At 42.7% G+C, this 13,411-nt stretch overlaps 2 protein-coding genes across 2 annotated transcripts in view; both read left to right on the top strand.

The window, feature by feature from the left end:
* The window catches only part of NEK10 (NIMA related kinase 10), a 76,333-nt gene extending 74,750 nt beyond the window's left edge, over positions 1–1,583 (top strand). The window contains exon 23 of the mRNA XM_029911002.1: positions 1,504–1,583. Within this exon, the coding sequence (XP_029766862.1) occupies positions 1,504–1,583 (80 nt within the window). The remainder of the gene's footprint in view (positions 1–1,503) is intronic.
* A 2,265-nt stretch (positions 1,584–3,848) lies between these two features.
* LOC112111638 (serine/threonine-protein kinase Nek10) overlaps positions 3,849–13,411 on the top strand; it is a 78,037-nt gene continuing 68,474 nt past the window's right edge. Inside the window, exon 1 of the mRNA XM_029911003.1 lies at positions 3,849–3,907. Within this exon, the coding sequence (XP_029766863.1) occupies positions 3,849–3,907 (59 nt within the window). The remainder of the gene's footprint in view (positions 3,908–13,411) is intronic.

Consider the following 13,411-nt stretch of genomic DNA (forward strand, 5'->3'; position numbering starts at 1 on the left):
GGGGGGGGGCACGCAGGTTGTTAAGGGGCACCTTACGTGATCCGAGGCTAGCCAGCCGTCTATTTCTCCGTGGGGGTTCCGCCGCAGCCTTCACCACGAGCCAGTCCACTTTCCTGCCATCCCACGCACTGCTCCGCTCTACCAGCTGCTCCGCTCCGCTCCGCTCACCGACCTGTGAGCCGTTCCAGCCGTCCCCGCAAACAGCTCCGCTCGCCGTTCCTTGGGCCACTCCAACCGGCCCCGCAAGGCTCCGCACCGCTCGCTGCTCCTCCAGTCGTCCCCACAAATTGCTCCGCCAGCTGCTGAGCAATATAGCTTCAGGCTCCCCCAGTAGTTAACACAGCACTCAGTGATCTCAGCTCTTAATAACAGTGGCTCTTTTGTGATTTCAGCTCTTCTCAATTTCAGCTCATAGTAGGGGAGCCCCAGTGCTGGTGCACCATTGGCCCAAAGTGAATTCAGCTCAGCAGCCTGTAACTAGACTCCTAATGGAATCAAAGTTAGCTCTGACATTCAACAGTGGAGAGAGAAGGTGGTGCAATTGGTGTTTCAAACCCTCAGAGGGGGCCCATACCATTAGGTACAAATACCTGTCCCCATCCTCTCTCAATTCACTGGGTTTTGTAACCCATGCCCCTTGTCAAGCAAGTGCTACTTAGGTAATGGTGAAGGACTCACTCAGTCCTTCTGTCATACAACAGTTCCACTGGCCTTGATTCACAGAATCAGGGTAACAAAACTTTATTCTTCCTGCCCCAATAATAGAGAAACTGGGGATCCCACACCAGCCAAAGTAACCACTTTCAGTTGCTGTTGTTTCATGCCAGGCGAGTGGGTGTGCCTATGCAAACAAGATCAGCCCCTGGAGTTCTTTTCCATACTCGCCATAATTCACCACCAGATGTCAGGGTAGAGCTCATCCTGACTCTGCTTACATCATATGACAACATTAAATCAACAATTTTTGTCATGTGATAAGACTAAAGTTTCTTCATCATTGGCTTCTGAAAAATTTTGTGCTTCAGCTGCTGCTGAATCATTTATTATGGTTTAGAATAAAGCAAGAGTTGCTAAATAATTGCCTCCATTGTTAATTTATTTTTCTAGGCATTTAGGCATTTATCTACTGGTGGTTTTTCATATACTTTATTAGATTATTTTTACATATATTTCATGTTCATAGCAACTGAATGGGACACTGATGGAAATCTGAAAAATGGGAATCGGTATTACATTTTGCATCAGCAGTCACCAGAAATATTTTTCTGATTTTTTTTATCCGGTATATCTGATTAAAATGTGTGTCATTAATTAGTGGAGAGATAGGTGTGGAAGATCAGCAGATGGTATGGTACATTGCAGCAAAGTGTAAAAGAGAAAAAACTTTCCAGCTGTTTGAAGGTACATTAATTGTCACCCTAACACGCAAAATTTAAGGAGCTATGCCTGTCCCAGGAAAATTTTAATTACTTGTAAATCTTTTTTTTTTTTTCTGTATTGTAGCTGACTTTGGTCTTGCAAAGCAGAAGCAAGAAAACAGCAAACTCACATCAGTTGTGGGAACTATTCTCTACTCCTGGTAAGAATAAAATATTTATAGAACCTTCAAGTACAATGACTTCTGTCTCCATGGTTATTTTTCTTTGACTGAAATATGAAAGAAGTTTTGAATGGAACAATGTGTGCTCGCACAATGGAATTTGGTTTTAGTGATTGTGACGTGTAGTGATCAGTTACATTATACAGATAAAAAAGTTATGTTCCAAAAGGCATTTCCAGTTGGTGCTGATGGATTTGATTTATGCTGATAAGTCAGCATTTGATTGTAAGATCAGCTTGGAAGTTGTTGTTGTTGTTGTTGTAAATGTTCTTTGATCCTTTCAAAGATAGGCAAGAACGACACACCTTTTAGTTGGCCACTCAGTTGCATGTAAATAGTGGCATAGCATGTGGGAGTACCACTTTGAGCTAATTACCTTGATTGGCATTAAAATAATTAGTAGAACTTGCTCTCTCATTGCAGGATGGAAATTTTTGCTTCACTGCATGTGTGCATTTGGGAACTTCAGTGTTTGATAGACTGGTTGTAGTGATCCCCCTTTGGTTATGATCAAAACATGGATTACCCTTGTCAGTCCCTATAGTGGGATTCTATTGTATTTCACACTAGGATATCTTGACACTTAGAGATTAAGAAGCCAACTGGAAATTCTTTTCTTCATGTTTTCTTAGCTGTATGATTATCAGTAATTTCACAGTTTTGCTATAAATGTGTGAATGACAACTCTAAAAGTTTGTTGCCTTAGTCAATGCATTCTCTCTGACAAATGAGCTGCTGTTTCTTTATTTGAGGACAAATCAAAATGAGGAAACATTTTATGTTACATTATAATACCAATCAGATTACCGAAATTTCAACAAGATTATGTTGCCTTACTGACTAGCATTTTAATATCTCCAGCTAATGGAATGGTGAGTGGATCCTATCCAAAAGGTTCAACTCAAAATGTGAAGGGTACATGTAACTGAGACGATCAGATGCATGTCAAATACTTCCTAACAGAAGTAAATGCTTGCAATGCAGAGTATTAAAAGATTTTTCTGTTTCATGATTTACATCACAAATCACAAATATACCCATTCTCAAAAGCTGTTGTATTTTGAACAAAAGTGAGCAGGTTTCAGTGTCATTCTACGTTACAGAAGATATTACAGAAAGCACAGACCCAGTTTTCAGCTAGTAGTAGTTGACGTGCTGTGGACTGATTCCCAAGGCTGCCAATTAAGTTAGGAATTGCTGCTGATATTGCTAGAAGAGCAAGCATCAAGAATTAGTTAAATAATTTTTCATCTTCCTAGTATTGGTATTTCATTTCTGGGTTGGAGATTCCATAAGTTGTGTCTTGAAGTCTGACTTCTGAGCAAAACTCTACTAAGATTTGTCTAGCTCATTTCCTTATATTTTTTATTAATGAAATATGTTTATATTAACCGGAGTGGAAACTTTGCACTTTCCAAACATTCCGTATTCCCAGACTGACCTATTTTAGCTTTGTTGCAATACCCTTTTGGTGTAGACCCCGCTATTCCATCATTTGTGACCCGGTGCTCATGCATCCAACTTCCTTAATGTCAGAAATTGGTTTCCTTCCCTTGGGAACTTCCAGCAAATCTTATTACAACTAGTGTAAATAAAGCAAAGTTTATTTGACACAGGAAATAAACAAAAGAAAACGGGGGGTAAATGACAAAAAAGCAGGATATAAATACTGCACACTGTAAATTCTGAAGTCTAACGCTGTGATACTCTCAGCTACCTCTATCAGACCTTTTCAGGTATGTTTACATTGCAATAAAACATCCGCAGCTGGCCTGTGTCAGCTGACTAGGGCTCGGATTGTGGGGCTTTAAAATTGCAGTGTAAACATTTGGGCTTGGGTTGGAGCCTGGACTCTGGCACCCTGGGACATGGGCGGCTGGTTTGTATAATTTTTGGTGGTGCCCAAGTGGATCCGTCCCATCCATAGGACGTACCGGAGCAACTGCCCCAGGCCCTGTGCTTTGTGGGGCCCTGATCTTCAGGGGGACGTGGGGTCCAGGGTGGCCCGGGGGTTTAGCGGGGTGCCTGGCGCCGACAGCAGTGAGCAACCCTGCTCCGCTCCGCCTCTTCCCACCCCGCCCCCACTCCATCTCTTATCCGTAGCCCCTGCCCCTGAGCAATGCCGGGAGCCGGCGAGGAGGCTGGGGCCAGGTCACTCGCTGGTGCCAGCGCCAGGCCCCCAGCTAACTCCCCATGCTGCCCTGGACCCCGTGACCCCCTGAAGCACAAGGTAGGGGTAGGCACCACCATGTTGTGTGACGAACACTTGACAAAATTACTGGACTTAGTGACGGACAATGGGGGCAGGTGGGTATTATGTCATTCAATCATTCAACCCATAAAATAGCACACATTTTGCCACACTGAAAAAGAAAAAACAGTAACCTAGCTAATAATAATAATAATAATAAATTCAACTCATATAATTAATGAAAAATGTGTGTATACTGTATATGAGATTATATGAGAAATGAAAATGAGCTTGCTTTGGGATTTTACAAGGCACTTATATCATTTAAACACATTTGGTACCTTGAGTAATGATAACACTTCTTGCAAATCACATAAATAGGGAACCCATGGTCCCCTTCCCTCACCCCACTGCAAAGGCACAGAGGTTATTGCTGGCTGCCCTAGGGCTGCAGAAAACCGTATGGGCAATACATATGGAAAGAAGAGGATCAGTTTATACAGAGGGCTGAAGGGGACTCCTGTAGTGCATTAATTAACACTTAATAAATACCTCAGAATTAAATACATTACAGAGCTAAGAACCTGTAATGACAGACTTTACTTCATGAGAAGCTCCAGAGAAAGAAGACACAGAGGGAGTAATGGTAGGGGCAATCCTAGGGAGACCAAAGGGTCTGGTAGAGGGAGCAGACAGAGAACAATGGTAGAGGCAGAGTCACTGCAGGGTTGATCCAGTCTTCTGCCTCTCCCCTGTGGGTGGAAACACTGATCACTATCACTATAGGAGGGAACAATAGAATGGAATGCCCAGAAGAATGAATGACTTGAGGACAATTTCCTGAAGGGACCCTTCCCCTTGCAGAGCTTTTCTGGCTCCAACATTTACATTTCTATACAGGGTGGTTTGGCCCACAGAAATAAAAATCTGCACATCTTCCATGTGTTTTTGGACCAATGGAAAAAAATAGGTACAATTCAAGTGACTTTTAAAATTGCCTATGAAACTGAGTTAACAAAATAAATGAGCTTATGAACAACCAGAAAATATGTTGTACTTCTCAAGTAAAAAAACTATAAATGGACTTCTTGGCAAAGAAATTGTAAGTTTTCTTACAGGAAAAGCCACAAACTGTCTGGAAAGGAAGAGTAGACTGAATTACTTGCCTCAGTGAAATTAAATATCCAGAGAATTGCTAGGCCTGTGATGAGGATGACTGGGGCTTGCTCACCTGTGGTTCCCACTCCCCGTGCTGTGGAAGCACGGCCAGGCAGGTCTGCATCTGCAAGCAGGCCCCCTGCCTCAGGTGCAGCTCCCATTGGCCGTGCTGGTCAATAGACTGGGAGCCTCCCGGCCAATGGAATGGGCTGGGCTGGGCTGGGCGGAAGGCAAAGGGGGAGATTGTAGGGAGCTTTGGAGCAGGGGAGGCAGTGGGGGAGGGGAGTTGTCTGACACAAAGGGGAGGCTCTCTGGAGAGGGGTGACGGGGTCATTGGGGTCTCTCAGGGGGGCAGAGGGTTGTGTGGGTCTCTGTGGGGCAGGGGGAAGGGATGGACGGAGCCAGCTGCAGCCCGGGTCTGCTCTGCGGGGGGTGTTGCTATAGTCCCCTCAGGAAGCCCCCTCTGTCCTGTGTATTTTATGCCAGCCCCGGGGTGCCCATCGCTGCTCCTTTCCCCCGCCCACGGCTCTATCTGTCTGCCCCCACAATCCCCAGCTGTGTCCTTGTGTCTGTCTGCCCCCACAACCCCCCGGTGTGTCAGTGTGTCTGTCTGTCCCCACAACCCCCCGGCTCACCGGCTGTGGCTGTGTGTCTCTGTCTGACAGGGACAGACTCCTGCTGCTCACTCTCTGCCCAGGGCTGAGAGCCACTGCCTGTGGCTCCCTCCCCCTCCCTGCTGTGGAGGTGTGGCCCCGCAGCTCTGGCACCACCCCTGCAGCTCCCATTGGCTGGGGTTCCTGGCCAATGGGCTGTGAGCTGGGTCAGCGCTGGGGCCTCTCCGCAGCACGCAGGGGCTCCGGGGACAGGGGAGCTGCCCCCGAGGTGAGTGTGCCCCACGTTGCCGACCCATTGCGCGGGGACCCCCAAAGCACGGGATCTGGGGCCCAAACATTGGTGGAGGTTGGCCCATCTTCAGGAATATTAGTGGAGCATGGGCCCATATAACTCGCCGCCTATGCCCTGGGAGGCTTGTTGGCTGCTGTTGACTTCAGTCCTTGTTACCACTTTGACTTGTGAATCTTTTTGCAGCAGTAATGGTAGTTGAGATTCATTCTTCAGAAACCCCCAAATTTAAAATGGCATCCAGGAGTGAGTCCCTGTGACTGATTTTAAACATCATTAAACATTCAGGTCCATATCCTGAACTCCAGTACAGCTGGTGTGTGTGTGTGTGTGTATGTCGTGGATGAGCAACTGGAAAACTTGCTTAGCTGGTTACCCCAAAATTCCCTAAGAATGGAAGAATCTATGATTGATGTTGGGCTGGTATAGCTGGCTCTACACCAGTTCTTTCCATCTCTTGTAGAAGGCATGTAGGGTCATGGCTGGACAAACGAGGTGTTGCTGAAGAGCTACAGGCCTCCAGCAATCCAGTTTCTGGAACAGCCTGTTTGGAGCAGTTGCAGCCAGTCACAAGTTAGAGCAGTTCTTAGGCTGCTCTAATTTGTGCCTGGGACCAAACCCCCCGGTGTCTCCAGGATCATTGAGGTATAATGGTGTACAGCTGCCTTCAGCCTTTCCTTTCCTCTCCTCTCCCAAACATAGCTGAGTTAGATCTGTCAATTGGGCCTTTAACAATTCATCTTAAATTCCTATTTGAGCATCCTCTGTGAGTTTCTGTTTAATCATTTGAAGGTTTAAAGATATTGCATTTAATTCTTAAAATACTGATTGTACCTATATTTTTATGCCTGTCCCTCCTCACCTTGATACTCCCAAACACAAATCAGTGTTTAGACTCTGGTGGTCCTCTCCCATCTGGATCTTAGAAAGAGGCAGCAGGGTGAACATCCTCTTCCCTATTGCAGTGTCCCAGCATGTGGTCTTCTGTGACACCACTTGTCAGCTCCTCTTCTGCTCTTCACCAGAAATCATTGCTGCAATGGTCTTTGCCTTGTCTTCAATCAGGAAGAGAAGGCAGGAACTGGTGTCCGCTATCTTCATACTGAAGCTGTGTAGTGGAGTTATATAATAATCCTCCTTTAAAAGGGCATTGAACTCTTTACAATTCTGGGATTACGTATGAATGTACAGTGGGTTTTTTTATATGGAAACCTATCCATGAGGAACTAGATGAGCTCCTCAAGTTATTTCACATAAGTCATTAAACAGTACTCCTATCCTAAAGACTCTATCAGTACTAGGACTGGATTGTTTTTAATGACTTATAAGAAAAGTGAAAGGCTATAATATAATCAGAATGCTGGCAATGCATAGAGCAGCAGCAGCATCAGTATAGTCCCCACAGAAAAAGAGAAAGAGGGAAGAGAAATACAGCAGTGTCATTTGAGAGTGGCAGAAATTGCTTTCTTCTGAATTGGTAGGATAATAGTTTTGGGTAGTTTGAAATACAAGGCACTTCTAGGACAAATACAGTACAGAAACAAATTAATAAATGTCAAAATAAGTTATATCTGATGCAAATTTGTTAAATATGGTTTATATGTAGCAGCTGAGGTGATATGAAAAACATACTGCTATATGTATGCATGTTTGTATTCAGGTCTGACCTGCGAGAGGAAGTACTGGATCAGTTTGCTCGGGGAATTGTAAAAGCACTTTTTTTAGCATCATGAAACAACAGCAGACATTGTTTTATATGTGACCCTATGTGTAGAGAGTGAGGCTTATATAATTATGTTCTGTAATTGTTATGTTTTTCTATTCTGGTTCTTTGAACAATCATGCTAATTAAATTCCTTTAAATTGGTTATGTCCTTGAATTCAAATCTCCAGCAATATGTATGTTTTGAATACAAAATATATTAAACTAACGTGCTTGTATTTAATGTATTAAAAATTGAGGAACTGGATGCCTTTGAGGACTGATAATGAGCTATGGAGCTTTTCACGAGACTAAGTTACCAGAAACAATCTGGCCCAAGTTAGTACTGACAGAATCTATATTATCTGTATCTCTTGGAGGCATTCCTAGAAGAGGTGATAAAAACTGAATGGGTATGGAAAATGATCTTTCCTTTCCTATATGCTTGCCATCTCTCTTTTTCAAACACACACACACAGATATTGATCTTATGATGGCGGCAAATCAAGTATAGACCAGTAGGCCTCAACATAAGACATAACACGTATGTCTTAATCATGGATTTGATAGCTACTTTTGACCACCAGATCTGCATATGAAAAGACAAGATGACATCTGGGCAGAAATTGAAATAGGTTCTGATGTTATGATTGAATGTAGAGATCCTGTACCTTTCAGTGAGGCTTTATTGGTATGGCAAGCTGTATAAATGTTGCCAAACTGACAAAGAGCTAGGCCTCTCAGATACCTGTCAAAGGTAGATAAGGTCTGCCTCTGATAAGGCCACACTCCATCTTTGGGGTTTTAACCCTATGTCCATTTGTCATTACTGTCTATTCCTGATCTGTTGGCAAGTTGATATGCTCTGTCATCTTCCTTTTAGCCAGCAACAAACATTTTTTGCTTATCAGCTTTTGATGAGACATCTTTTATGATTCCTGATGATTCGAGGAAATGCCTTTCTCGCTCTCCCTCACATTTTGGACCATGACGCAGAAAGTATCTTTCTCCTGGGACGGGAAAGTTTGGTCCGTTGATCAGAGGTCTACAGTTGTTTAGCTGAGGGAGTAATAATAAAGAGGAGTAGATCATATTTCCATTTGGATTTAATTTTTGATCTAGTTTGACTGAAATGGCACCAAAAGTTTAATAATTGTTTCTGTATGTTGATTAACAAAAGAAGAAGTTTTGTGTGAGTGCTGTCAGAAAAACAGAACTGAACACACACACACACACACACACACAAAAGAAAAAAATCAAGCTAAAAATGTTTTGCTGTGATTTAGGGTACATTATTTAACTTTGCTGTTACCCCCTCTGTAAAATAAATATAATAGTGTTTTACCTGTCTTTATGAAGCACTTTGAAACTTATGGAGGAAGAAGCTCTTTGCAAATGCAAATTCTTCTTTTACTTTATACTGTAATTTTCCATTTGTGTCTTATGAGCAGCAGTTTGTTGTTGTTTGTTTTTGTTTTTAGATAATCCTTTTGTTAGAATAATACTACAACGTTAATGGAATATTGATGGAAAAACACATGTATTATTAATCTTGTGAAAGAGGAAGAAAAGTGATCCTGGCAATTACTCTCTTTTAAATGTAACCTCTAACCCCAGTGAAACAACAGAATAAATGTAGATAGAAAAAAATCACTAAACATCTGAAAGAAAAGGGAGCCATCAACAATCAGCATAAATATTAGATCTTACTAAACCAATTGGATTTCATTCTTATTTTGAATGTAATTACAAAATAAGTGGATGAAAAAAAGTGGTAAATGAAACATAATTGGATGTTAGTGAAGCCTTAGATGCAGTATCTAAGGAAACAGTGCAATCAAAATTAATTCAGATCACCTTTGCTATGAACACTATCACCTGGATTGAAACCTGTTGTCGGAAGATCAGACTATGATACAGTAAATGACAAACATTCAGTTTTGGGGATGTGCTTAAAAGGGTGCTACTGGGCCCCGTGTGACATCCTATCCCATTTTAAAAAAAAAAATATGTTCAGTAATGATTCAGATGGTAGAGTAAACTGCACATTAATACTTTCAAGTAAAACTAAACTGACAAGAGTCATAAACACCAGTGAGGGTAAAGGAATAATATAAGTAAGTCTATCCAAGGTACTTATCTGGCCCCCAGCAGTGTAGCATCTCAGTTCCTTCCACTCTTGAATGTATTTAGCCCGATGACATCCCTCTAAAGTAGGGAAGTGCTATTTATTCCCATTTTACAAGTGTGGAATAGAGGCACAGAGATGCAATGTGACTTGCTCAAGATCACACAGGATGTTATAGTGGAACAGGGAATCGAACCCAATTCTCATAAGTCCTGTACTAGTACCCTAACCACTGGACCATCCTTCCTTTCACATGGGTAGAGTATAATCAAATAAGATTCAACTTAAAATAAGAAACATTTATACTGGGGGGAAATAATTGAAAATACAGCCATTCCCTTGGAGGGAGAAACCTTCGAAGCCGTGATACCAAATGAAATGTAATAGTGAAAGTGAATGGTAACTTCATCATGAGTAAGCAGTGTGATATGGCAGCCAAAAGGCCAATGCAGCTTGAGGTAGAATAAACAAAGCCAGCATATCTCAAAATAGGGAGGTAATAGTCTTTCTCTTTACAGCTCTGATGCAACCACACCTGGAACTTTGTCTTTCATTATGGACATGACATTACCAGAAAGATACCGACAAATTGACGAAGTTCAGAGAAGAGTATTACAATCAAGTAACCAGAGGGATTGATTTATGAGAAAAGATTAAATGAGTTAAATATATACAGCTTGTCTTAATAATAATAAGGTGGGAGAATAATAGTCTGACAATATTTGAAGGATGCAAATATCAAACATAGAGAAGTATTATTTGGATCAGGGGTTCTCAAACTGTGGGTTGGAACCCCAAAGTGGGTCACGACCCCGTTTTAATGGGGTCGCCAGGGCTGGCGTTAGACTTGCTGGGGCCTGGGGCTGAAGGTGAAGCCCAAGCCCCACCACCTGGGGCCAAAGCCAAAGCCATGGGGCTTCAGCCCTGGGTGGCAGGGCTCAGGTTACAGGCCCCCCAGCTGGGGCTGAAGCCCTTGGATTTTGGCTTCCCCACCCAGGGGAAAACGTCTGATAGGGAACCATCCTGCACTGTTAGAGAAATGGACTAGATGGCCTAGTAGATGTCTTCCAACTCTGGATTCCAGCAGAGTTCTTTTAGTCAATGTAACTCAATGTATGCGTTTTACAAAGTCATAGTCTAAGCTTCGTTGATGAAAGAGAAGTTACATTTAAGGTCAGTTCTCTCTCTCTCTCTCTCTCTCTTTTTCTCTCTCACACCCCACCCCTACCCCCATCCTGCTCATCCATATCCCTCCAGATTCTAAAGATTTGCTTTAACTTATTTAAAATATGAAACAAGTAGAGCACAATAATTTTGCTGAACAGATGGTGAGTTTAATCCACTAGTTTGAAAAGGAAGTTTACTAATCTACCAATCCAACAGAGTTTGGGGTCTCTGAGAAGTATATGATTGCTTTTATCTTTGTATGTGCATTGCATATCAGTAATGTTAGTGGTGACAGAATTGTCATTTAATCCTTTGCCTCTCTGATGTGAGATTTTTAAATTTGTGATCCTTTTGTGACAGAGAATAAATATGATATGAATGAGCAACTTTCGACCAGATAGAAAGTAATTTCATCCAAATATTTTCTGAGCTTGTAAATGTCGTCTTTCTCCTAGGGCTAATTTTACTGATATTTGTTTAATGCCATTAATTCTCCTTTTTCCCTCCTGCTAATGGCAGAGAATCAACATTCAGATGAGCTACATGTTACTGTGACATCTGATCTGTAGTTCCTTTTCTTTCACTCTCTCCTCTTTCCTGTCATTGAGGTCATCCATCTGGTATCCTGGCAGTTTTTCTATTCTGTTCCTTTCCTCTGTGCTCTGTTGCCCAGCACATGCTGTGCCATCCCAGTCTCCAGTGCCTGTGTACGTGAATAAGCAATCTCATGTTGCTTTCTTTTTTGATGGCTCCCCAATGTTGTGTTTGGTGTTTTTCTGTGTCATTAGTGATCAGTTCGTGCTTTCACACAAATATTGTAGTTCAATTTGGAGTGTGGCTTTTGATGAATTGCTTCCTTTTTCACTATGGCCAGATTTCTGAGCTTTGCAACAGAATAATACAGGCTGTGCTCACCTGCCACAGTCTGTTGTTGGTTTGGGCATAGGATCTTCCTTCCCTTCTCCTCTCTCTCTGTCTCTCTTTTCAGCTGAGTCCAGCACACTGAGTGTTAATTGTACTTAAAGATCTGTAACTGTTTATCAGTAAACCAGTGCCTTCCAAACACTCACTACTACTAGCCAAAAGTCGTCCTACTCTCTGGAGTTTAAAAAAGTGAGGGCCAGGGGAGTAAATGGCCAATCATGTCTTAAAAACCATAAATTTTGGATTTTTAGTGGCCCTGCTCTTCTTCTCTCTTCAGCCTCTCTCTCTCCCTCCCCCCCCCCCCCCATGTTTGTGGCTTCTCCTCCAAAAGAATTTTGGATGGAGGATAATCACCACCAGAAAAGGAACTCCTGTGCTCCCCAAGAGAAATAGGAGGCAGCCTGGGAGAATCAAAAGAGAAACATGAATCTTCCCCGCTAGTGATGACATAGGCAGTTGTGGGGGAGGGGTTGATAAGAGCACCTTTGCTCTCTCCTGCATTAATCTGGGGCAGCTGGGGAATGCGGAGGGGGCAATCTGGGGCAGAGAGTTGGGAGAGGGAGGAGGAGGTGAGCGTTGGGAGCACTGCTGAGGAGCTCAGCCAGATAGTTGTGTTTAAACCAGCTTTGAGCACCGAATTCCCTGTTCATCACTCGTCTGCTTGCAGAGTTGCTAGCAGCCTTCTCCTCACCCCTTCTAGGAGTGATGCCATCTGCTGCTTGGGATGCTTCCGCCATCACCTCCTACGTGGCTACAATATTTGTTTTACAAATCTACGTTATGGAAGGAGTCTAGTTGGCCAGAATGGGACAGAGGTTCTCTTTCATAGCCATGTATCTTAATTTATATGGCAAACTGCTGGGAGCTAATGGCAGCCTTACAGTTCTTGGCAGGGGAAGGATGCAAGGCATGCAGAGGGATTGCTACTTAGCGAATATGACCAAGATCTGTGGGATTGGGCCATTATATTCTGTGTGTGTCAGTCCACACACCTCCTTGCCTCTTTTCCTCGACTACTAAATCTACACATCTGAGAAAAGAGAGTAGCTCATTTTTCATTATCTCCAACACATGGAATTTTTCAAGTATTTTTTCCCTGCTGTGGAACTTTGCAGAAAATATAGGTCTTAGTTCTTCAATTTTCCAATATGGTTGCAAATGCATTTTGCAATAGAATTCTGGACTTGTCAGCTCCAAAAGAGTTAATTGAAAAAGAATGTTGCTTCTTTGAGGTGGCCTCAGTATATTCTCTTCTATGGAATAAAAACATTAGAACGGCCATACTGGGTCAGACCAATGATCCATCTAGTCCAGTATCCTATCTTCCTACAGGTTTCAAAGTAGCAGCCGTGTTAGTCTGTATCCGCAAAAAGAACAGGAGTACTTGTGGCACCTTACAGACTAACAAATTTATTTCAGCATAAGCTTTCGTGGGCTACAGCTCACTTCTTCGGATGCGTAGAATGGAACACACAGACAGAAGATATTTATACATACAGAGAACATGAAAAGGTGGAAGTACGCATACCAACTGTAAGAGGCCAATCAACTGAGATGAGCTATCAGCAGCAGAAGAAAAAAAACCTTTGAAGTGATAAGCGAGATAACCCATAGAAGGTGTGAGGAGAACTTAACGTG

This window comes from Terrapene carolina, unplaced genomic scaffold, assembly GCF_002925995.2.
Source record: "Terrapene carolina triunguis isolate 2854851 unplaced genomic scaffold, T_m_triunguis-2.0 Scaffold84, whole genome shotgun sequence".
NCBI classification, from domain to species: Eukaryota; Metazoa; Chordata; order Testudines; family Emydidae; genus Terrapene; species Terrapene triunguis.